The 27,766-nt window shown below is 36.3% G+C and overlaps 1 protein-coding gene across 1 annotated transcript in view; it reads right to left on the bottom strand.

Moving 5' to 3' along the window:
- Positions 1–27,766, bottom strand: part of LOC145664157 (eukaryotic initiation factor 4A-III) — a 48,038-nt gene that overhangs the window by 3,624 nt on the left and 16,648 nt on the right. The window contains exons 4-8 of the mRNA XM_081730561.1: positions 26,136–26,269; positions 23,224–23,312; positions 17,558–17,696; positions 7,770–7,885; positions 4,308–4,415 (exon numbers count right to left, since the gene is read on the bottom strand). Of these exons, the coding sequence (XP_081586687.1) occupies positions 4,308–4,415; positions 7,770–7,885; positions 17,558–17,696; positions 23,224–23,312; positions 26,136–26,269 (586 nt within the window). The remainder of the gene's footprint in view (positions 1–4,307; positions 4,416–7,769; positions 7,886–17,557; positions 17,697–23,223; positions 23,313–26,135; positions 26,270–27,766) is intronic.

Genomic DNA, 27,766 nt, shown 5'->3' with positions numbered 1-27,766 from the left:
ATCTGCTCCAAATTCTAAGCTCCAGAACTAATCACAGGTGTTCAACAATGCTGAGGTCTGACGATTGGGCGGGCCGGGGGAGTTGCTGAAAAGTTCGTCTCAATATTCATAAAACCACGGCTCAAAAGTTCAAACAGAATGAATCGAGCCATTGTGATCTTGGTAAATTGCATCACTGACCAGAAACTAATATCTGGGCCATAAAATGCACATGGTCACCTAAAGTGTTCACATAATCAGCGGCAGTAATATATCCTGTGAATGTGATTACCCACGGAACATCAGGAAACTGAAGTCCCCAGCATCACAGAATGTTTCAGCGTAAGACTAAGAGAGTTCGAAGCATACGCTTTTTTTGGGTGTCCATCATATATTAGCACAGCCTATTGTAAGAATTATCGCGAAAGAGGATTCATTGGACTATATTACGAGTTTTCAATCACCGGCGATTCACTTTCAATGTTCTCGGAACCATTTCCATCGTAAAGCGTTGTCGACCGTGATCAGTGTTTGGAAGCTGGAACCCGCCTGCAGATGTTCACGTTTACGCGTAGCAACTTACATCGAACAGTGATTGTCGCTATAGGCTATTCCAGTTGCCGAGTTTCGTATCACTTGTGCTACATTCGCTCTACAGTCCTCAGTGGCAATATTGAGTCTTGGCGATTCCTGTTTTTCACAATCACTTTTAGCTGCTACTATTTTGCTATGAATTCTGTAGGCCATCATTTTGGATATTGTTCTCTGCAACACACCTAATACACTTGCCGCCTTATATAAACTTGCTCCAACTGACCACTCTTCTTCGAAACTCATGGAGGCTTCCATTTTCCATCACTACCATGTGTCTGCTTTAATATACGCCTCTATTCTACTCCACCTGACGTACTATAGTTAATAATCTAACACATTACTAACAACGACCAGACCCTGAACACGCATCCTCAGTGTTGCCACCTCAGATATCTCATGTGTAACAAACTAGACGTTTTTCCATTATTTTGATGACCTTTTGGACATACAGCTTACATTCTACTCTGCAATTTTGCGCAAATACTACTTATTAATGAATCTGCAATTATTTTTTTTAACTTGAACTTAGTACGACCTCGAATATATTAAACCCGAAGTTTTTGGGATATCGGACAGAAAACGAATGAAGAAGTAGGGTAGAAAATTACAATTTTAGATGTAATCAAGAAAAAGGAAGAAAAATTGGTTGGGGCATTAGATGAGAAGAGACCGTACTATGAGGGATGTACCAGAAGGACCTGCAGGAAAATCAAGGAGAGGCAAAAGAGACGATATTAAAAAAAAAGTGCGAATTATGGCAGAATAGCTATGATGATGGTGATTATTAAGATTTACTGTAAATTCCGGTCTTTACTGCACTTTCCCTTTCTGGTGCCTTATGATAAGTCCGTATTCAATACTTTGGTGTCATATTCAGATGAATCTGAATACCCCGTTGAAGCGCAGTGAAATCATAGCAAATCTTAGGTATCCATCAAAACAAATCATAATATGACGCATTTACACCATCAATTTCCTATACACGTCTGATCGTGACGAGTGGCGCAATGGACGCAGGAAAGCTGGTTGGTTGGTCGGAGTTTTACGTCTCTTTTCAGCACAAAACTATGAGAAGTGGAGCTATAGTTTAAGGTGGAATACGAACTACCGTAATGCTCTGAAATTTTACGACTCTCCCACCGGGAATAAAACCCAGGATCCTGTGCACCCAAGAGCGTGTAGCCACTGGACCAGCGGAGGGGGCTCGCAGAAAACTGCGTGGTATGAAATATGCTTTTCTTTTCAAATGTAACGGACTACGCGTAGGGTGTGATTATAATACGACCACGGTTTCTATCAGACTGTTCTTATATTAAAAATATCGTATTATAATCGGGCTAATAGGTACATTACACTATTTGAACTAACTGTAATCTTTACCCTATCAAGTATTCTATAAACAGCGAATTTTCAGCAATCTATTTATAGCTATTGACTTTTCCGAGCTCAGTAAGAGGAGACGTAGATATATGAAGCTGATATGAACACATAGGAAACTCGCAGAAATTATTTACTTACTGTATAATTGAATGATTCACAATGTATAAAATGATTATTTTATTCAACTTATGCTGGTGGTTATTTGTTATCCCTTTTACATGTTCTATTGCCATATTATTGTATCTACCAATTACGCACACACAGTTTCACTATAAGTAATCACACATATAGTAATAAATATTTGTAGTTTTGCTAATAAAGTGATTTTTATCATTATATGTATTTATTTGTAGGTGTGTGACACTATTTGCATTTCTTTCTACACAACCGATACAAAATTCGAACTTTTTTTTTTCTTTTCTTTGACCTTAGACCGATCATTTGACATTCCAGAAGTTGAGGTGTAATGACTGTAGACCACCATATTCTTTAATTCTATCGTTTAATGTTCATTTTAGTCATATCGATACTACGCACCCTCACTCTTACAGGTAACCTGAAAGAACCCTTAATAACATTTCTTTTTCGGCAAAGAAAGTTCTACAATTTATCAGCACAATTATGAGTGGCTTTCAGACCGCTTTCAACTCATTTTTTAGGAATGTTTCTTAACCTGTGAGGACTTTTGGAAATTCACTGTAAATGTCTATCCATTTTCCTCGAACATTTGGAAAAGGTAGGCTGTATTTTAACTGTTGGACATGTATCCTTCGAACTGTATTACGAATTACGTTAGTTTTTTCATCTTGGAGGGGAAGTGGAGACGGAGGAATACTTGGTTTTGACGGAATCAGGGTGTCTACTAAAATTCCAAAATGAAATTTCGTGACCTTTCCTTTACCAAATCAGTAAATTTCGTAACATTCAAAAACTAATAACAGTACCTATATTCTTCAGCACTTATCTTTATCTTATCTCTACTTTCAAAGGCTGTTCTTTGGAATGATAAAAGGTTGGTATCTTCTTACAGTTGAATAAACTGGTTAGATGCGTAGGTGGTTTCGGCGATGAAATGCGATTTGCATCTCCACTGCTCAATGATACCAGCTGAAGGACAGTCTCAAGAGAGAATTTGAATGTGAATTACGCCGAATTTTCATTCATGCGACAGAAGCGTGCTTTGCTTGCGATATGGTAGCGTCTAAAGCCGACAAACATTTCTGGCGGTGAATTTTGACGTTGTATACAATAAAATTTTCCAGTCTATACTTATATTCGTACAGATAAAAAAATCGTGACCATAAAGCTAAATTTCTTGACTTTCATGACCGATAGACACCCTGGAAATTGTCCCCTCCTTTTCCAGCGTCCCGTAAAAAATACAAATGTGGCGCAAAGAGTCCTTTAAAAAGAACAAAAAGAGCTTTGTTTTTTTCCTTGAGGTACCTAGTATAACTTTACGTCTTCTTAAACCTCATAATTACGTTTTCATTTGGAAAGGTTCTGAAATTTTGTAAAATACATTCATATTTCTCGAACAGATGTCACCGTAGTGAACTCCAAGCTTTGATATTCGATAACTTCCGCGGGGAGATAATCGACGGTTACGTCTTCCTCATTAGCATGAATAACGACATAAAAATTACTATACCAACATGGATGGTTAATTTATGCCAGTTTGTCAAGTGTTTCGTTTCTTTATTTTCTAAATCTGTTCACTCTTGTATATTCTCAACTGTGGACATGATACAAGGTAAGACTATTAATATCTGTGCCTTAAGAAAAAGCTTCATTCTAATTAAAAAAATGATTACAAAATACAAAAAATAGTTACACCATTAATAGTTAAACAAGAAAAATAATATTTTAAACACACAAACGCAGAAAAAGAAGATGTGCATTTTAGACTAATTGTGCCACATTTATTACCTGTAAAAATAAGACTAAAACTACCGAACTGCCATATTCAAGATGACATTCCTTGCGATTTAAACTCGTGGCTCCCTATCAATAAACAAACCGTGAGGCAAGTACAAAGGAAGCTACCTAAATTAGAAGCCAGTGAACTTCTGGTATTATATAGTATACGAAGACCTATAGAACAGCCAAATGGCGCATGTTCAACTGATCGATGAATCGTCAGAGCACAAGCACCTAGTGCTATTATTTCTGGCTTTCTAAACTAGAGTTCATTACTTCTTAATTCAGATTGCTTCTCGCTTGCCTACGACGCTGAGTCAACATCGAATTACCTGTGCCTTTACAAAGGGAATACGCCCTCAGCATTCAGTTAAACGGGAGCTCTGGATTCCTATTACTAGAAAATATATAGTTTTAGAGATTAACAATCCTACCTGTGAATATACAATTCTCTGTTGTTGGGGAGATCGTAGTTAATAACCAGAGAAACTTGTTGTACGTCTATTCCTCGTGCCCATACATCAGTTGTTATAAGTACTCGACTGGAAAAGAAAAAAAATTATGTCATCAGAATGAAGCTCTAAACTTCTAACACAATGTTTGGCATTTACACTAAGACTCGGCAATGCACATCAAAGTTCTTTATATCAAAAATTATGAAGTTCGAAACTCAGAAACTCTCAAATACACAGTAAAGTATCGCTTCAACCAACACCAGTATAACGACATGTTCAGAATTACAAAATTATTGTTAAGCTCCTTCCTTTTCCTCTATTTAGTGTTAAAACATGTAACTATAACGAATTTTAACTTTCAATATAAGTTATCATTCTGTCTGTCAACAGTGATCCTGTACCAAACCGACTGTAACTTTTTTCCTTAATTATTGCCTTACCTCTTTTTCCTTTTGCAATTCCGAATAATGAATATAATGGTATAGTCGACAGCAGTGGCGTGCGCAGAATTTCAGCAAAAGGGTGGTTTTTTAAATATATGGTATATTTTAATATACTAAATGCTCGATTTTCCATATCATCTTGCTCAAGCGGGGAGAAAGGGGAGGGGATTGAACTCCCAAAACTTTCCATGCGTACGCCACTGGAAAACAGTGTTAATGGGATGGGTGAATTGATAAGAATACAGAAGAGAGGAATGTTAAACTAAGGGGAAAAATTATCTACGTATATATCGGGAAAAAATGAAAAATAAAAGGAGAGAAATTTCTCTTTAGGTTCAATTTCCACTACATGGGTTGAATCTTATTGGAGGGCGAAAAATCACTCAATTCCCGGTACGTTCCGAGACTTTATTAAGGATGAGTTAGTTGAAGTTGAAGTTCAATTTATAGCAATGAGTATCCTGAAATGAGACGTACGGTTGTTTGAAATATGCTACTATTTATACCTATTTTTGGAGAGATATCACACGTAAAAGTAATTGTTAAACAGAAATATTTTATTGAGATTTGAGAAAAATTTACGAAAAAGGTTAGACAAGGAGTACAAAAGACAGAAAAAGGTTGGGAATCGCTGTTCTAGACCGATAAACACTAATACACTTTTTTTTTTCAAACTTGCTTCAGTTACTTTTACTTACGAAGTCAATGTATTTCTTTAAGAAATCAAGTAGAAATTACTGACCAAAAAAGCAAACTACCTCTGCGAAATATTGTTTATTGACACAAATTTCGATATTATTGACAACCGATATCTCAATAATTCCATTTAATAGTCCCATTTGTCTTAAGTGGTACATTGCTGTAAGGCAAACTTTCTGCTATAATTGAGGTTTTCCTACAACTTAAACAAATGCAGAGAATAGGTGAAAAATAACAATTACTCTTAAAAGATCCAGTGTTAAACTTATGTATGCCATAAAACTTTAGATAAACAGAATACATTCAAAGCAGAAACTAAATTCAACACTAATCTGATAAATGCATAGTAAAACATGTGGAGTTGGCACCTACTGTTTGGTCTCATACAAGTGGACCAACTCACATATAGCCATCTGCTATTACCGTGTTTACTCGTGCACATTACAAGATTTTTGGCGTAAAATTGAAGAGCATAATTTATATGAGAAATTTACTTTAGTATGATTGACATACGTAACAATCGCTGTAACTGCAATTTGCAAAGTTCCAACATATAAAGGAAATCCTAAGATCCTACATTTGAGGGAAAGTTTCCGTAAGCTCCGTCCAAATTCCTTCCCACAGCTACTTGCACAACATATGAAAAAACAACTTACCTTCCACCAATTTTGCCTCTCCCCTCACCCCCCCAAAAAAAGGGTGTGTAATATAACCAAGTACACTCATGTCCAAAATTATTGTCGCATATCTTCTTGTAAGAATATAATTTGATAATGATTTTGCAGGGTACATTTAATACTGATACTATGTGTATAATCGGGAAATGTATATTTGTGGTAAATTTCATAGGAAAAGAATTATAAATAAGAAAATTAGAATGAGTAAAACAAAATGTTGCTAAATGGACAAGAAAGTTTTATTTTCGTTTTATTGTTCTTATTTACTGCTCTTTTGACATGAAATTTGCTACATGCATGTCTTTGCTAATTACACACATACTAACATTATAAGAAATACCGGGCGAATTCGTTCACGAATTATATTCCTACAACATATTTATAGACATGCGACAATAATTTTGGACATGAGTGTACATACGGTATTACTCCGTCAATCACTCATTCAAGTTGAAAATTATCTGCAGAACCAAACGTGGAAAAGATAAACACATCACTGTACTTGCAACCTGTGTGTAATTAGAAGTGCAGAACTGTAAGAACTAACTAATTTTGGAAAAACAAGCTATATGTTTACTCTCTCTCTCTTTCTTTCTTTCTTCCTACTTCTTACTCTTCTTATTGGATGAAGCGTATAATAATAATAATTATAGTCTACTTTCTTTTTAATATCCACAAGTGGTTTACTATTTTGTCATAAATAAAATACATGTTTCACATCAATAATTAACATTCGCCTATTGTATGCTCTGGGAATCCTAATTGGATCATTATATTCTGGTATGATTTCGCCAACCACTCCTGTTGCTTCGACACCTAGATACTAATGAAGGGGTTCAGCTTCACTAATATTTTTCCATTTCATCAACTATTTTTTTTTTCCACAGAAAATATTGAAACTAGGAATAACTTCTCATGTGTGGTGATCATTGCACAAATTACAACTTACAAGCTTAGCTCAAGATATAAAAACAATCTAAGATGTTACTATTTACACATGCTTCAAACAATTTAAAATAACTTCACTACACATCAGTTTTTTTTTTTTTTTAAATTTATTTATTAATATGTATAGCGATTACCAACATTTCAAAAATTTGTTGCTGATATTTTCTGTGGAAGAAAGGACTAACTTGAACAAAATATAGTCCGTAGCTCTTCATTCGTGTTTGGCTGTCGAAGGCAGTAGCCTTGGTTACGGAAATCATACCAAAAACATATTCGTTCGTTTAGGATCCCCAGGCCGCACAAAAGATGGCTATTAGTTAATCTTAACAAAAGCTGTCAAATTTATTTGTGTTAAAATATGTTTTACATGTCCGCATTGAAATTCCTTTATTTTAACTACATATTTTCTAACTTTTATCCTGCGTGTATATCTGCCATTTAGAAAACGATATTCTCTACAGATTAATTATAGTTTATGGAATATGCAAAACGCAAGTAACCAGGATTATAATACACAAAAATAAAACTGTTCCAGAAATGACAATCACAATCCAGTAATCTGACATGTGGTAAAAGATTAAAATATAATGGCACTAGACCACAGAAGTAGGTTGCATAGGCAAAATCAGCAGCCACGACTGCACAAGGAACACAAGAGCATAACATATTCTTACCTTTGACCAGATCGGAACTCTTTCATAATCGCATCTCTCTCCTTTTGAGGCATGTCTCCATGCATTGAACTAACTGTGAAATTTGCTTCTCGCATTTTCTCTGTCAGCCAGTCAACCTGCGACGAAGATCACAAAATTTTATGTAGTGATCAAGTCGACATACTAGACATGTGAAACAGAACTCTCTCACTCAGATACCTTATTTTTTACTTTAATAGTTTAAGCGCTTCGAATTACGATATAAAAGTGAACAACTTAGAGAATGAAAATGACACATGATAAATATTAATTTAAACTAACATTGATATACGTCTATCGTTAAATACTTCCGAAATTTTCTACGGGACCTCCATTTTTATCAAGGGCTTTTCCTTCAAAGGAATTTATCTTCGAGGAATTACAATCAGTGCATTGTAGATAATAACAAGTAAAAACGTACTAATTAATTATATCATGTGAGAAATGTAATACTTGAGTTGTGGATACCTATGACAGTCTAAAGACGTATGAAGTCTGTTAGTGCATTATGTTATTCACAAGTAGAAGATTAGTACAGTTTGCAGTCTCAAGGTTGTAACCGCACAGTACATCTGTACAATTTCGGAAAATTTTGAATAATTTTCAAGTGAGTTTCAGAGTGGTTCTGTGAAAGTTCGATACTTAAAGAGTACAATTTTTATTTCTGATAATAGCGAGATATTTGTGTATATGTAATTTATTTCTAGAAAGAAGGTTTTTGTATGATACTTCTATACCATAACGATTAATGCCATAAAATGTATTATTATGAATTGGCAGTTGACGCTTTAAGAAAACTCTGGTGATGAAGATGGGACGTACTAAACGATAGACGTATATCAAAGTTAGTCCAAATTAATACTTAAAAACTAAGTTTTACTAACTTATCGAGCGTATGGAACACATTATAATATAACAAATTCCTTACCTACTAAAGTTCCTTTGATATATTTTTTTAAATCAACATTTCGAAAACACTCGTACACTCTTTTCAGGGACACATAATGGCTTATGCCCTTTTTTCACAATTTGATTTTTATATACAGGGTGGCCCAAAAGTAGGTATACAGTCCCGTAATGATAAACTCATTGTTTTATATATCATTTCTTATTGTTATCCATCAGGTAGATTTAGTTTCGTTATTATTTGTTCTTAAAGCCTTTTTACTTGTATCTTAAGCTCGGAACAGCTGAAGCAAATAAACCCATAAGCTAGAATGTTACACTTGATCAATGCTGGCGTGTATACCTACTTTTGGACCACCCTGTATATTTTGTATCAACAGTGGTATTTTTTAAGATTACTATGAAAATGTTATCAGTACTGATGGTTACTTGCCGTTCTCATGACACTGTAAGCTATTCCTATTATTTTGCTACAAGCAACAATATATAAATGCCTGTATATCCTAAGATTAGTACATTAACCTAATACTTATACACTTTCTTATATTCCAGGTTTCATTCAATAAACGGATACATCTTGATTGAATTCCTCGTCCTAATCATTTGCGAGGGGACTTATTTCAAACGAAATGTGCACAATGTAGCTAGATCACACTAATATAATTTTTGTATTTTTTTTAATTTCATATATTCAGAATGTAGCATGTATATTAAAATATGTACTTAATAAAGTTTTAAAAACTAATATTTGTTTTTATTGATGTAACTGGTAAATATACTGTCTCAATCTCTATCTAGATTTTCTTATCTCTATTGGTACTCAAGTTTTGGATTTTGCCCTAATGTAATATGATTCGAACACATTTTTTTTTTTTTTTTTTTTTTTCAATATTTCAGGTAGCACGGTGAAAAGCACCAATATCTTTGCACCGAGTGTTTGGTGAATTGAAGATGCTTTGATAACCCTGAGATAGCTTCTGTCTTCTCAGATTCCCTTATATATTTTTTAAACCTAGTGCTAATATTTGTTTTGATGTATCTCTGAGAAAGTGTCCGGACTTAGCATTCGAAATATTGAATAAAAAGTTGATAAAATAGCAGATGAGTAATCCGTTATATCTCAGAAATGATGCTGTACCTATCATTTAACTCTAGAAATCTTATCTAATACATAGGAACAAACACAGTATTATATCTCAACTTTGTAACTTAAAGCCCAAACGGAACATATTACGAATGTTTCAATTATTAATACTTATTGTCATGGCTACGGTTTTGAATTTAAAATATGCAGAGAACACATTTTAACGAATAAAACTTCATTGATGTTGAAAACATTACAAAAAATAACCGTATAAGCCTTCAATAGTTTGATTCCTATGATCAATTTGTTTATAATAATCACACGTAGAATAATCTCTCTTATTCATTGGAAGTTTTCTCCGTGTAGACACTTGTTCCATTATCTAGATTCAATCAAAATGCATCGAGTTGAGAAACGAAAGTCATCTGTTTTAAGACCTTTACAAGGGTCTAGCACAAGAGAATATGTCTTTCTTGTCATCAGGCAGAAAAGGATGTTTTCTATTACGCAAATATATTCGATCATACGTCTGTCAGTCCTTTCGGTTCGGTAACTTTGGTATATTCTCGAAATTACCTGGTGTTTTGTCAGGCAGGACAATAAATTCTAGGCTTTGTGTCTGGAAACATATTTTGGTCAATACTGTATATTAGTGTCAATTTTACACCCAAACGAGTTTCAGCTTTTAACTTAGCTTTTGCTGCTATATTAGGCTTTACCTTTGTAAATTAAATGGTGTTGACCGAAATTTACTATATAGAAAAACTTCTCAACATAGTAGGATTCAAGTAAGTACTGTACACTAAGTTCTAATCCTATGGAAAGAAATGCGAGTCCAGCCACTTCAATCTAATGTACAATTCATTATTAAATTATATAATTATTCTCATTCATAATAATAATCTTATTGTTCACACCACAACATGTTATTTTAAAACAGAGCTCAAAGGTTTATTAATTACTTCAGAATATACTCTCTTGCACATTGCTTTATGTTCAGTTAACGAATTTACAATTGTGATACGAACGAAAACTCACAATGGACAATATATTTAGTCTACCTCCAGTGGTGCTATTCTAATTTTTTATCAACCGGTTCTCTCTCTCTCTCTCTCTCTTATATATATATATATATATATATATACACGAGGCGTATTCCAAAAGTAAGGGCCGTCGACGTATAGTGAAATGGGGATAGGCTGGAACACAATTTCAATCATGCAACGCCAATGACAGACTATTGACGAAGCCACTCAGTGGTTGTCTTGAGTTAGTAGGAGTTTGGCAGTCGTGGAAGACAGATCGCAATGTCCACGAGAATTGTTCCTCCCGCTAGTTGTGAAGTGCGCGGTGTGATACGATTATTATTATTATTATTATTTTTTTTTTTTCAAAAGGAACTTCTGCTGCTTATATTCATCGGGAATTGTGCTTAGTGTATGAACCTACAGTAATAAGTGCAGGAATGGTTCGCAAATGGTGTCGCGAGTTTCAAAATGGTGACACCAACGTGCACGATGAAGACCAGAGTGGCAGGCCTAGTGTTCAGAAGGATGACCTCGTAGAGCAAGTGAACCAAAAACTGCGAAGTGATTGGCAATTGACGACCAGTGCTCTGGCTCATGACTTTTCCCACATTGCACGAACCACCATCTAGAGGATTTTCACAGAAACGCTTGAATATCACAAGTTGAGTGCAAGGTGGATGTCGAAAATGCTTATGGACCAGCACAAAGAGCAACGAATGTACAGTGCCCGACAGTTTTTGGGTCGCTATCGACAACAGGGAGATCACTATCGACGACAGATTTGTTTTCCCACATTGTGACGGGCGACGAGACGTGGATCTCATACACCAACGCCGAATCCAAGCAACAGTCCATGCAGTGGCGCCATTCAGGTTCCCCCAAACCAAAAAGGTTTAAGCAATCGCCACACTCGAGTCGCAAACTGATGGCTACCGTCTTGTGGGACGACAAGGGTGTCCTGTTGGTTGATTTCTTGCAACGTGGGGCAGCAGTTACACTGACGTGTATTGCGATACGCTCACCAAAGTGCAACGTGCGATTCAAAATCGACTCCGCGGGAAACTGTCGTCCGGAATCATCCTCGTTCACGACAATGCACGTTCTCATACCGCTACCGTCATTGAGAAAAGATTCAAGATTTTCGTTAGGACCTGTTTGATCACCCTCCACACAGTCCCGACCTTGCCCCAAACGATTACTTCCTCTTCTTGCATTTGAAAAGGTGGCTCGGTGGACAATGGTTCGAAAACGACGAGAATCTCAAGACTGCCGTTGCCAACTGGTTTCAATCCCAAGCGACAAACTTCTATTCAGAGGGTTTACGGAAGTTGATGCAGCGTTACGAAGTGTGTTTGAAACAGCATGGTGATTATGTGGGAAAGTGAAGTAGCTCCGACCGTACGCACCTATTTCTGGCAATAAATACCGTTCCGCACGAGCATCTGTTTTTTCTTCTTTTTTTTTAAAATCATCAAACGGACTTTTGGAATACGCCCCGTATATATATATATATATATATATATATATATATATATATATATATATATATATATATATATGTAGATAGATATAGGTATATGGTGTCCCACCAGGAATGGGCCATGTTTTGAGGAATGACAGTATGGGTCATGACAAGCAATCATTCGAGATATAGAGGAAAAGACCAATATTTCGTACACATTGCTTCGAAGGCACATATCTCCGGAACTGATGAGATATCGGAATTACACAAAAACAAAGGTAGCACACGTAATAAGCATTATATACGTATCACATTCATTACACTCACAAGTCCCAGTATTTCGGACGAAATTCTGGAATTCGTATTCAAATTTCTGTCTGCCCACTGAATTGAAATAATTCAAAGTTGCTTGCTTTTCAACAATGCAAGCGAGAGGGAAAATAAAAAGGTGTTTTCACAAATTTGTTTGGCTTCTTTCACTCTTGGCTAGGTCTTGCGATGTGTGTGTGTGTGTGTTTATGTCTGGGAATAAAAATGGTTCAGCGAACTCGAAATATTTTAACAAATGGTTCTCGCGAACCGGCTGAATAGCACCACTGTCTACCTCTAGTTAAGGCATATATTAACCCCCTCTGGCATTTCCACTTTTTGAGGTAAATTTTTGACTTTCACTCAAACAGCTAATGCTTCCTTACTATTTGTCGTAGGATCATGGTTTATACCTCGCTTTTTCACGATAGAGCATACTTTCCAACGATACCACTCGCTTGTCCGTATTATACACCAGAGACGGGAAAATCGGGAAAAACCGGGAGATTTTTCGAAATTTCTGCGCCCCTCTCGCCCGGGCCTGGGTTCACGTAAAAATCTGATTTTTTTAAAATACCTTGTTATGTAAATAATACGTGTGCAAAATCTTGTATCTTGAAAACTAAGGTCGGATGAAATTTTTGAAAGTTTGAAGACGACCTATTTTTTTTTTTTTCATATTATATATACAGGGTGATTCAATAAGAACGTACCAGGCCTATATCGCAGCTAATACTGCACGTAGAGCCTTCACACAAAAAATTTCATTACCAAATCGTATGTGTAGAATGCAATAAAATAGTAGCGAGACCAGTGGCGTCTCGTGAATACCTCCAACGGGGGGCAACTTCAAAATTTGAAATGGAAAGTGGTATAACTGTTGGAATCGTTCGAAAGGACATTAAATGTCATGCAACTTTTAGACGACAAACTTTCTCATATCCTTTCCCATTTAGCCGCTAGAGGCGTTGTTGCAGACTTGTATCTCACTACCCATCTTGGCTAATAATGCACATAGAGCCGTCAAACGAACAATTGAACTACCAAATCGTATGTGTAGAATGCAATAAAAACAGTAGCGACACCAGTGGCGTATAGTGAATATCTCCAATGGGGGTCATCTGCAAAATTTGGCATGGAAACAGGGTTGGTTGTGCCTCCATTGAAACAAGCGCACAATGGGAGAAACGTCGAGAGGAAACACATTGTCATATTTCTTCCTCGTTGGCAGCAACACGGTCGCATTACTAGGTGAAAGTCAGATGGTGCGAGGGTGTCCTCAGATACATCTGGCGAATGCCGGGAGGGTACGTGCAAACCATGCCCTGATAAACAACCGCCGAAACCTTTTCAGGATTGACTCGGGGCCTAAGCCAATGGTAGCCCAGACCCACAATGACGTGGACGCGCGATGTATCTTGTGTGCGTACGTACAATATGAAATAACTCCCAAATCCGGGAGCATGTGTTGTGGGCTTGTTTGTCGTTGTTTCGAACAGCACACTCATTTATCGTTGCCAGTAATTGTGTGGTGGTACTCTTGTTGATCCAGTAGCTCAAGACAGTCCATGCTCAGGACATGTACATGACCTTGCTCAAGACAGTCTATGCGGCCTCGAACAGGCGATTGCTGCAATATCAGAAGGAGCGATGCTGTAGCCAAAACAGGTAACACAAGCGTGTAGAGTCCGAGAGTGATTAACCTCTGCAATGCGTTAAAGTGGTCCGTGTACTGGACAAGGTGTCGTGCATTGAGTTTTACTACCCCTGTGCATTACAAGCTCGTGACGGGACGAATACGAAACTTCCACAAGCAGTGAAACCTCTTTGTGTTGATGTTTGAGTGATTGTAGTAGAAAGTGTCGGTAGTAAATAACATTCATGCGGTATACGAATTTGGAGGCATTCCAAATGCTCATGATCTTAGGGGAATGCCGGGAAAATTATAGGGCTGCAGCTTGATTATACGCTGAACGCTATCCACAGCGACAAGCGATTTCCCACAATCTGCTGCGGAGATTAGCAGCACGATTGCGGCAGACAGGCAACATGCGTGGACGCTATGGTGTCCGGAGAAGAGTCGTACAAAATGAAGACGTTGCCATTGATGTACTTGCCGCTATTGCAGTAAATCCTCATGTATCTTCGCGGCAGATCGCACGAGATCGTGGTATCAGTGAAGGTAGCGTCCTGCGTATTCTGTGGAAATCACATTTTCACCCGTACAAACTCTCTCTGCATCAAGAACTAAGTGATGCGGACTGTAATTTACGGCTTCTGTTCTGCAACTGGGTGGTCAATCGCGTGAGAGAACATCCGAATTTCATTTACTTCATTTTATGGACTGATGAAGCGACATTCTGCAGTGATGGCAACGTGAATCTCCACAATGCACATTACTGGGCAGCGGAGAATCCTCGTTAGATGAGAGAAGTCAATCGGCAACACCGTTGGCGCATTAATCTGTGGGGTGGCATTGTAGGGACTCAGGTTATTGGGCCATGGTTTTTTGCTGGTCATTTAACAGGTGCAATGTTTCGTGATTTCTTGCGACACCATCTACAGCCGATATTGGAAAACGTACCGCTCCATATACGTCAGACGCTGTGGTTTCAACTAGATGGCTGTCCAGCCCATAATGCTGCCCTGTGTAGGAAAGAGCTAGATGTTCTATTTCCGCAACGCTGGATCGGAAGAGGTTCCAATCCACAGTTTCGTCCGCGGTGGCCCAACCTTACTTGTATGGACTATTTTTTCTGGGGTCGAATTAAGGATCTTGTGTATGTCAACCGACCAACTACCATTCGCAACATGCAAGACCGCATTACAACCGCATTCCGGACCATCAACGTGGCCGAGTTGGAAGCTGTTGTTCACAATTACGTACAGCGAATAAATCGCTGCATTGCTGTTCGGGAACATCACTTTGAACATTTGTGAAAGTCAGGGGGTGTCGACTACACTCCGCAAAAGGTAAGCTGATTCTTTAGCTCTTTACTAATCTTTCTCCAATGGCTTGATTGCAACGCCTCAGCTTTCTGTCCCCATGTTTTGTTCCATGCTTTGGCAACAGCACATTCGGTTCGTCTTTCCTCGTTGCAACCAATAGTTTCTTCTTCCGTTTTGTTATAGCATCGTACATTGTCCCTCATTATAGTTCTCCCCATCCACTGCGCTTCTGTCGCAACCATACGGAAACCACTTTCTTCAAATATTGCGTATGTCATTGGTTCCCTATTTAGAGCTTCATTCAACAGCAGCAAATGTACCTGTGCTTACTGTTTCAGTATGTACCCTCCCTCCGTTGTGGTTTCTTGCTGACGCCATTGTTGTCGCCACTTACACGGTGTCATTCCGCGTATGTACAATTGTACGTCCCGTTCGTTTCAGACCAGTATTTGCTCATCCCTTTGGTTCCGCATGCAGAAACCCTCGCATCATCTGACTTTGACCTCGTAATGCGATCGTGCTGCTGCCACAAAGGCCAACGTGTTTCCTCTCGACGTTTCTCCCATTGTGCGCTTGTTTCAATGGAGGCACAACCAACCCTGTTTCCATGCCAAATTTTGAAGACGACACCCGTTGGAGATATTCAAGATACGTCACTGGTGTCGCTACTATTTTTATTGCATTCTACACATACGATTTGGTAGTTCAATTGTTCGTTTGACGGCTCTACGTGCATTATTAGCTGAGATAAAGGCCTGCTACGGGTAGTCAGATACAAGTCTGCAACAACGCCTCTAGCGGCTAAATGGGAAAGGATATGAGAAAGTTTGTCCTCTAAAAGTTGCGTGACATTTAATGTCCTTTCGAACGATTCCAACAGTTACACCACTTTCCATTTCAAATTTTGAAGTTGCCCCTCGTTGGAGGTATTCACGAAACGCCACTGGTCTCGCTACTATTTTTATTGCATTCTACACATACGATTTGGTAATGAAATGTTTTGTGTGAAGGCTTTACGTGCAGTATTAGCTGCAATATAGGCCTGGTACGTTCTCATTGAATCACCCTGTATATATATATATATATACTTCAAAAATGTACTGCATCATTACTATTTGACAGAGTCATGGTTCAAACAACATTTTCTTCAGTATAATGAGCCCTTTCCAAAGGCACCACTCACATGTCCGTATCATACACTTCAACGGGAAAAATCGGAAATTTTTCTGAAAAATCAACCCCCCGGAACATTTGCGTCCTTCGGGCCCGGTCCCGGTTTCACGCCGGGATCTTAAAAAAATAAATAAATAAAAATAAATACCCAGTGGTACACACAATTCGTATGCAAAGTTCAATCTGATATCTTGGAAACTAAAGGCGTGAAAAAGTTTTGAAATTTGCCTTAAGAAAAAAGAAGTCACGCCCCTCCATCCCCACTTGGAGCCGTAAGTTGACCATCCGGTTCCAAAACGCATCTGGGGTGTTCTCTGGTCCATTCTTGACTTTACCAATAAAACAAACTCGGCTTAAATACCTGTTACAGAACCTAAATAAGCGATCAAAGACGATGGTATATAAATATACCATAAATTCTAAAAGGGTTTATTAACAGAACACTTGTTGACCTATTAATACTATTCTTAAAAAATACATCAGCAGAATTTTTTCATCTCGTTACAAGGCGATAATTTTAGTCGAATCTGGTATGTTTATCATTCTCATTGTCTAATTTACCATGTATCAAATTTACACCTGTCTCCGCTTCTGTTCCAACAGCGACAGGAATCTGTTACGTGAGCACTGGGAGATACGAAAGACATCACAATATTATAGGGTATTTATAGAATTTCCAATACTGCCTGAATATTAGCAACTTCAGTTTAATGCTTAAATGTCAGGACAATATATACCTATGAAGTATGTGCACTGGCTTATCTTAGCCAACGTCCTTGAACCAGTGAAGTTTTAACTGTACTGTTACGAAAATGGCTTTGTTACGGTAACTATTCCAATTCATATGTGTTACACTTACCTTTCTTTTTGTATTACAAAAAATGACTGCCTGTGTGATGGTCAATGTATCGTACAGATCACAGAGAGTATCGAACTTCCACTCCTCCCTTTCTACAGCAACGAAGAACTGCTTGATTCCTTCCAAAGTCAATTCGTCACTGGGAAAGAAAAGATTCAAAATGTTGCATCATTAATTGAAAAACTGATTAACAAGATTGGAATAATTTGTGAATGTAATTTTTTATTTATTACCTCTAATATTTAACGTACTACTAACTGAACTAATTCTCTGTTCTCTGACACCTATCTCAACGGCAATCTTTTGATAAGAAAAAATCTACGCGATGATGTGACAAAATTGAACAAGCACTCGACAGTAACAAGGAGAATTGTTTAATATAAATTGTAGTAACATTTAGTAGTGGATTAATACTGGTTGATAATGATTTTATAATATAAATATAAGAAGTATATGCTAGAGATGAAAAATTTACGTGTTGAAACATTAACGGATTCTGCCAACACCTCTTATCATTATTTTATTATTAATGAAAGAGAAAATGAAGGATGACACACTGAAAGAAGGAGCTTTGGAGCTTTCAGGGGATTTAATTTAGCTGCTCACAATTGGCAGACGGAATAGAAATATATATGTTCTAATCTCTTTCTGAAGAAAGAAGGACAATTGGAATGGAAGATTTTAAACAGAAGAAAGATAAAATGATAGTTCGAATGTTAAGTTTGATGGTCTGTGCGTAAGGTAATATAATAGAGGGTGTTTCAAAACAATATCGACAACGTTGGGGAGGTGATTCCTGACACCAAGATAAAACAAAAACTATTGACCAACCTGGGTGCACAAATGCTTCCTTCTGGAGTTATAGGCTGCCGAAAACACGAAAAAATTAACTTTAAAGGCCCATAGCTCCAAAACTATGGGATCTATCGTAGTCGGGTCAAGACTTCGCTTCGGAACTAATATGTGCACTAACCAAATATCCAAGTTTTAGAATCTGCGGTACTTCCGAACAATTTTTATAGAGGTAGTAGGTGAGTACCTCAAATTATATGCCCGTAGCGAAACTCCCTCTATAAAAATTGCTGCGTGTGTACCTTTGGATTCTGAATCATGTATTTGTGGATAGTGCACATATTAGTTCCTAAGCGAAGTCTTGACCCGACTACGATAGGTCCCATAGTTTTGGAGCTATGGGCTCTTAAAATTCATTTTTTCAATGTTTTCGGCAGCGTCTAACTCCGAAAATCAGCATTTGTGCACCCAGGTTGGTCTGTACTTTTTGTCTTATCATGGTGTCAGGAACCACCTCCCAAACGTTGTCGGTGTTGTTTTGAAACACCCTGTATAATGGGGAAATCAGGATTCTGGGTATTGCACAAATAATCATGGTCCTTAATAAGTGTAGGCAGAAGAAGAAGTGAGTTTCTGCGATAGATAATGCAGAAGTGTAGATGCATTTTAGGAGGCAGATGAGACTGGAGGAATAGCAACTGGTAGAATGAGTACTTTCAATAATGTACAAAGGTTAATTTGGTGTTAAAAATAAAGTAGGATTCCCATTTAGATTCTTGACATTAATTCGAGGGCATGAGCGGGAGATTTCAAGGATCCACTTCTCGTAAGTAGAGTAACCACAGTGGTTGGTCAGCGCTAAACAATTTAACGGCATACAGGTAAGATTTTATCAGTTTTTCTGTCGATGACGTATGTACAGAAAAAGAACAAAACTCGTAGTACATAATTTTTAGAAGTTATTGTTCATGGTCCACTTGTCTGTGTTGGTGGAAGTATTACTTCATTTTCTCTAAGACTCCTTTCCTCCAATTTTAATTTTACCATTTTTTTTTTACTATTTTTATTTTTCATTTTTTCCCAACCTTCTTTACCTACAATTTCTACTTTATTACGAGTTCATCCCAATTCTTCCTCTACTATTTCACATTACAATATTACAACATATCTACGCTTTTATCCATTAATATTCTATGCGTCATGCCCTGCTCCCTCTACTGCTTCTCCTAGATACACAAAATCTGACTGGTCACTCTTCCATCATACAGTCCAGGCAATTACAAAGCCTGCTGGAAAAGTTTCTACAAACTAGAACACTAGTGGGGCTAGTGTTCCGATATTGTAAAATTCGTAATAGACTTTTGTATGCTTAAATTATCTTCATTTGTTTGTTTAAGCCTATTCGTTTATTTTTCAGCGCAGTTTGAAGAAATAATTCACAAACCACTGTTCGGGATGCATCAACAGCTGCTTCAGGCTACACAAGTCGCTGACCATGTATATTATTTTTCAATTGCGCGAACAAAAAGAAGTTATTAGATGATAAATCAGGTGAGAATGGACAATAAGTCAATAATTTGATATTTTTGGATCAAAAGATCCAATATATTTCATTCAAAAATTTTCTTGTACGCCTCGTATCTAGAGACTATATAGAGTGTAGCCAAACCCAAACTATCACTTAACTCAATAGATATGCTTATTCCGTACAAAATACGAAAATTTGATTTAGAGGCCGTTCAAATATTTTATGGTCCTTGATCCAAGATCCAATATATTTCGATCAAAAATTTTCTTGTACGCCTTATATCTGGAGAACTACATATAGAGTAGCCAAACCCAAACTATCACTTAACTCAGTATGATGTGCTTATTCTGTAGAAAATATGAAAACTTGACTTTGAAGCCGTTCAAAAATTTTGTGGACCCTGATCCGAAAACTAATTATCAGCCAAGATTGCAATCTTTTGATTTTTTTATCATTCCTATAATTCTTGTACTGGAAAATAATAAACAGAAGTTGCAAGGGTTCATCGTCCATTGCGGGAGAAGGAGCCGGCATTGGTGAATCAGAAGAGTTGCTGGTTCTGCCCATGTGGCAAAGACGACCCGGGAGATTCTTTAGCAACTTAGTTGGGAGACACTGTGCCATGCACACATTCATCAAACCTTGCGTCAACAGATTACGCTATTTAATTCCCTTGACATCCACCTAGGTAGGAGATCCTTCACAAATGAGGGAGAACTGCGGAACGCACTCAGGGACTTCTTTCCATCCTCGACCGCTGTTTTATCAAATCCTGCTGCAGCTGCAGGAACGTTGCCAAAAGATGGATGCTGATGGAGATGACTTCGAAACCTAAAGGTCCGTACCGTCTACTATATTGCTCTTTGTTTATCACGGTTCTAGAACAGCAAAAACTTTTTTAGTTACCTTGTGTTACAAACCAGACAGATAAACATACATAACTGTCCTTTCATTTTTCATTAGGGATACGCACGGATCTTAAAAGAGTACTCAAAGTGGAAGACTAGTGGGTGATTCTAGGTCACTTCAGCCAGGGGCTGACACCCACCTGTCTCAGAATGGAATGAAAAGTCATGTACTGATGCAGTTTTTGATGCTGAATCCAAAACTTTAAACCATTTGAAAATCGGTCCATTGGTTCTGGACTTATGGACCTTTGAAACTGAAGCCTGTAACGTAAGAAATAGTAGTTGCGAGAGCGAAGGGCACATTGAAAAGAGAGTGTAACTTTCTTCAAAGTTAACGTAGAAACATGAATTTTTGTTTGTTTGTTTTCTCTGTAAATGTACTTTACAGATACGTAAAAGTAATTCTCATAACGGTAGAAGGAAAACAGAGAATCATCAGTTAAAAAAACCTGCAGGTAAGAAAACACCTAACACTGTAATTGCAAGCACATAAGCCTTTTAGATGCAGTTTTAGATTCAGTATCTCGAACCACATAAGTACATGCATTTTCATTCCATTCTGCGCCAGGTGCGTGTCAAATGAGAAATCCCCGGCTAAAGTGATGAGGAATGACCCTAGTCTTTATGTATTGTGATAGGGTGTGTATTCTGGAACAGAAATAAAATGAAATTTACAGTTTTACATCCCATGGTTATATTCAGTGAATAATTATCAAAGAATTGCTAGAAAAAATGTGGGAGAATACAGGAAAACCCAGGCACGAATTGTCCACCACAAAATTACCTGGAATCGAACAAGGGTACCCTCAGATCAAAGGTGAGCGCTACCACTGATCTAGCCTGGCACCCCATCCCTTCCTCCTCCTGTTCTGGAACAGACAGATAGTCCAAGTATTGAAGAAACTTCGGTTAATTGTTGACATGGATCGAAAGAGGAATTGGCAAATATGTAAATGAGCAATACATGTATTTAAGAATATAAAAAAAACTGAAAAAAAAATGAAATCTTTCAGTTTGGCGTCTCACGTACATGCCTTTTGCGCTAAGGGAGATGATTAACGCAAGTGAATGATGATTCAAGAATTGGTGGAATGAGAATTTGTGATAAAACGGGAGTACCCGAGAAAACCTACAGACACGATATTGTCCATCACAAACTTACCTGACAAGGCATCGAACCAGGAACTCACCCACCAGAGGTAAGCGCTCTACCATTCAACTAAACGAAACTGGAAAAAGATCAACTACTCAAATCGTAGACTGGATATTTTAATCTTTGTAATGGGATATTTATTTAAAGATATGATTTGATCCATATTTATATAAATTGTAAAAAATATAACAACAACTTACTGCCTTCAAAAGCACTTTAATTGTATGGAACTGTTCCAGCAACCTCCGTAGTCTTCGTCAATAGCTCTAAGAGTCTCACACAACAATATTTTCACTTCCTAGAATGTGTAAGAAGTGGAAATATTTTAATGTAAGTTTCTTAGAGTAACTGACCAAGGCAACAGAGATTGCTGAAACAGTTTAGTACAAATTTATACACTTGGACACACTATATTGTCGTTATATTTCTTTTACAAATTTGTGATGGGATATTGGAAGGTAAGACTGCAACCTCTATATTTGGGTTTCCGATATATCTTCAGTTGAGGAGGGAGATTTTTCAAAATTACAAGTTCTCATATTAAGTGCCAAGACTGGAGGTCCTTCGGTACACAATTATTGGTCGAATCGGGAAAGCTCCTTTAGATTTCGGATTAAGTGGTTAATATGGAGAGCAAAATCCATTAAAAAAAACCTGTTGTATGTGTGTGCAAATGTGTTTAAGGTTCAAAAGTCACAATATTTCATCGAGCTGACCAACACTAATTGCTTTTCTTTGGGTGACATCTTAAACATGTGAAAACATATACGCAAATTAAGACTAGGCTCCCACCGAAACTGAATGCGATCACGCATAAAAACCTATGTGCATTAACTCATCGATTTCTAGGAAATTCTTATTCTAAATAAAGAAAAAAATATTGTTTATAATAGTTAAAAAAAAGTCTACTAAGAACAAAACACATAGCCAATGCAGTTAGGTCACGGTATAAGTTTTCGTGATTTTTTTTTTTTTTTTTTTTTTTTTTTTTTTTTTTTTTTTTTTCGAGACAGCAATATAATAATCAAGAACTTAAGCACACTCAGGAGAGTAAAGAACCGTCATATCTATCTAAAACTCACATAGTGATGTATCTACAGAGCCACTACGTTTCCGTTGAAAATAATTACTTTTTATGTGATCGTACTATTCATTTGAGTGATAAAAAGTTCTTTACAGAAATTCACACTAATTTGCCAGCACTTACATGCTAAAAAGCCTTTCTTATACTAGTGTTTCTGGGCTTACCAAAAAACATACGAAGTTTTATAATGTTACAACTTACCGCTTTACTAAAATACGAATAGGATCCGTCATGAATTTACTGGTCATTTCCAGTATCTCATGGGGAAGCGTTGCAGATATTAAGACTACCTACGAAAGGAAAAAAGTACTATTATCAATTAATTCAAGATTTACCCTTAACATTATTAGAAATTACACTTTAAGGAATGAACAACTCCACTGATTTCTAAGTGATATGTTGTCAGTACAACATCTCCAATATTGATTCTGACCTTCTTGGACCACTGTACAACACTTCTTAAGTAGTCTCTCAACTGCGTTAACTGGAATTTTTATTTCTTTCCACGGATTCAAGGCCGTAACCAAGAGCGCTTACCAGTAGGATATAAAGGTAATTTGATTATGCGTAATTATTCTAATAGTGATTAAAACTTTGAACAGTGAATCAATCTAAGAAAAGGTATGAACAACTGTACTGAACTTTCTCGCTTTCACATTTTAAATTGAAACATATCATACTGTAGTTATTACTGAAACATTTATTTACGAAATATAATAGGAGTTTCTGAAAACACTATCCTGAGGAAAATCGCCCAAAGAGCAAATTACCTAATGTGAATATTTTAATGAGAAACTATTTATTCCGTATTGTAGGATTGTTAGTGAAATATTTATTTATGATATATGAACAAAATTAACTGAGCAGTTTCTGAGAAAATAATTTGGAAAAACTCCCCTCTCCCCCGAGAGTTGACAACGAATAGAATGACTGCCTACAGTTCCACTCATGGCTTCCCCTGATCGTAGACAATGAACCTGTTTTTAATGTTATATTACTAAAAGATTGTGGTTATGTTAATATATATCTTACTCACTTCTGTTTCATTTCCCTCCTGTACAAGTAATTGTTATTCGCAAATTCTTGTTATTTTCATCAAGGTTGGCTGGTTTAAACCTTTTTTTTTTTTTTTTTTTTTTTTCAAAATAATCAACTGGTTTAAACCAGAAAACGAAAAATGTTCGTAAAAGTGTAAGTGTTCGTAAAATCTTGATGAACACACATTTGTAGGTTATCACGTTTATCTGTCGTATATTCAGACCTAAATTACCCATTCGTTACTCAAAGAGATTACTCTACAAAAGAAACTTTTTTTTTTTTTTTTTAAATATAAGTTTATGGATGTTTCTTTTGTGATTTTTTAATAGATTGTTTTGTTATTATTGATATGAAATTACAATCAAAGAAATTCTACATATTGTTTCGTTTTAATAATGTTTACTATTGATAAAATACATCGAAATTCCTTACTTTTTTCCTTTTTTGGGAGGAGGGGGTAATACAAATCTCTCGAGAGGCATTTATTGAAATCAGAATTATCTTTTGTATCTATTTATGGATATATGGGTCAGAGCCGAAGTGGACTCAAATAATTCGTATCTTTATTCACTTTCCTTAGTGATATGCAAATTAAGTCGTCGTATTTCTTTAGCTTGGATTAATAAAAGTCGTAGTGAATTAACTTGGACCAAATTAGTTCTTCTGTACTCTGCAGTATTTTGAAATTGTTCATATGTAAATCTGTAGATTGTTTTCACTTGTGCAACTGAAATCTTTTGTCCTTCTGAAATGACTCTTGACAATTATATTAACAAGTATGTGAAGATTAGCAAAACGTATTTTTTTATATTATCAGGAGTCCTTCGTGAGTGAGACGGCAGACGTATTGCATTTGTGGCCAATTAGTCTTAGTTTCGAGTTCAAATGGAGGACAAGTTATCTCGGATGTAAGCCGAGAAGTGGTTTGGATTCAGCTTTTAGTGTATATGACCCCTTCCAGTATAACTTTGTTGTTGCAATAATAACACCAAGACGAAACAAACTTGTTTCTGTCCATATGTGATATAAATACATAAAGCAAATTATTTAAACCGAAAAAACCTGGTTTAAACAAAACAAAACAAGAAAAAAACTGTTTTTTTTTTTTTGTTTTTTAAATAAAAACCATGGTTTTTGCCTATCCTGATTTTCATGCTTTCTTTGTTGCTCACTAAATACTTACGAATCTATATTGTATTTGTTAGTCTGAAACTTAAATTTAGTCTAATTCTGTTAATTTTCTTGTTAATTGTGTAATTTTGGGAGGCCATTGTAAGTACTTAGCGTTAATATTTAGTTTTATAGTTATATAAAATAGGATTTTGCTTGTATACATCAATAAGAATTTTAACTGCTTCCCATGTCCATGCCATACTTAATTTCAGCGCCACTATACAGTGATTTTCGTTTGTTTTCTTTGATGCAATGTTGCATAGAAACATAAGTTTTCTTTTAGAACAGTCGTAACGGATGTTGTAAGCAACCCAAAAATTGCATATAATCTGATAGCGTACACCTTCAAATTCCACTTTGATGAGACATTTGATACAACATATAATGAAATATTTGATTATGCATAAGCAGCTTTAGAGGACTTTACAATTAAGAGTTCGCAATTGACACATATTACAATTGCAATAAAGAAGCTTACTATCAAATTTCCAATGGCTCGAAACCCTGATAACCAAAATGCAGAACATAGAATCGCATTAATTATAACAGTGTAACCCACACATAACTTGCATACCCATTTAATTTTCAATTTCTAATGCAATACTTATATTGATAAAACACTAAGTAGTCTATAGGAAGTTTTAAACGGAACACGAGCCAGTAAGAGACGTAGAAACAGCCAGCACGAAGATTCTTCGGTTTGAAAAAGTTGACAGGTGTCGGCGAAATTGGAATAAGAACTGGTCAAGAAGTGGATGCGATGGGTAAGGTTCTTATTGTGAGTTTAAAACATATTTTTGTTTTGATTAATGTAATTCCTCTATAATCCTCAATTACTCTATAATTCTTTTCTGTTTTCACGATTAAATGATAATTTTGCCAGTATGATTGTTTGTACATACCTGAGTTGCCGGAGGAAGATAACGGTACACATCATAGATTTGTTCTTTGAATCCCTTATTTAACATCTCATCAGCTTCATCCAGAACTAACATTTTAATAGAACGAGTGCGGAGTACTCTCCTACGAATCATATCTGGAAAACAAAAATGAATAGTGTAAATTAAGAGAATAGTTCAAAACAAAACTATTTAGTATCTTATGACGGTTTTTTGTGTATTGACATGAATTTATTTTCTGTACTTGTAACATTAAATGATAAAATTTCTTTCTTTTATTTTTTAAATATATATTTATATAATTATTAAAGAATGGAATGGATCCTTGATTTAAAAAAAAAAAAAAAAAATTCTTTCACATCTACACCCTCTCACGAGAAAGTAAACAACAAAAGAAAAAAGTTAACGTTTTGAAAATCACACAAAATACATGGAAAAGAAGATAATAGAATAACAAAACTTGAACACCTGTCAAATTACGATAACAAATTGCTCTCTTTAGGACAGATGCATTTTTGATTGTTTCCAAAAAAAGGAATCTGAAATAAGTGTCTTTCTCTAGCATTACGTGTGATACAATATTCGGCTAACAGCAGCTATTAGCTATGAAAATTCTCATTTCAGTAATTGAACCCGGACATTGCATCTCTACTTGAAAAGTATGCAAAAGCATGCTACTTTACCCTCTTCATTTTCATGTTCACCACAACTTACTTATCTGATTTTTAAGAAGTTTGGTTTACCAACACTCACTTATAAATTTACCCTTTCCGCGTGTCCGTCAAGGATATAAAAAAAGATTTCAGGAACTATTTGATGGATCACTGCCAAATTTACATCCAGTTAGGATGTAGTGTGTTAAAACTTAGGAAAAGAGTTCCTTGTTAGAGAAGATATCTGATCCGAAAGTGGTAGAAATCAATCATTTCCGGTTTGCACCTTTGCACTATAGAGCAGGAAACGTAGGGGCGAGAAGCACGTTTTTAGTGTGTTTAGTATTCGAAGAATAAGCATCATCATCTCCCTTAACACCTATTCAAATCGAAAGAGGCAAAAATCAACCACTTTCGGTTTTAACGTTGATCGCTATAGAATAAAAGCCATTCTAGCAAAAAGCGGTTTTCCGTAATTAATTAAGCGTCCAAAGAGCGACATATATTCTCTCTCCATTTTAATCGCTTTATTAAAACCGGAAGTGGAAAAATCAAGCACTTCCAATTCCAACGCTAATCGTTATGGAGTAAAATCGGTGACAATTAGTAAGAAGCGTTTCTTGCAGTAGTTACTTTAACAATTCCAAGAATCTATATTGCATCTTCACTTTGATCTCTCTATTAAAACCGAGCGAGTAAAAACTGTAATAGATACGAGAAATTAATTAGGTGTTCTCGGCAATTGATTAAGACGTTCCAGGAATACATTTCATTTCGACTTTTAATTCACTAATAAAACCGGAAATGGGAGAAATCCATAACAACTGCCGGTTTCAATACTGATCTACATGGAGTAAACCGTTAAGAGACAGCAAGAAATGGTTTTCTGAATCGATCTACCGTTCTAAGAACAGATGCCATTTTCTCTCTTAACCCCTTATTCAAATAAAAGGTGGTAGATACCAACTACTTTCGGTTTTA

The sequence above is a fragment of the Thermobia domestica genome, chromosome 11, assembly GCF_964235325.1.
Source record: "Thermobia domestica chromosome 11, izTheDome1.hap1.1, whole genome shotgun sequence".
In the NCBI taxonomy this organism is placed as follows: Eukaryota; Metazoa; Arthropoda; class Insecta; order Zygentoma; family Lepismatidae; genus Thermobia; species Thermobia domestica.
Note: the sequence above shows the minus strand (reverse complement) of the source record. Positions and strands in the feature narration are given on the sequence as shown.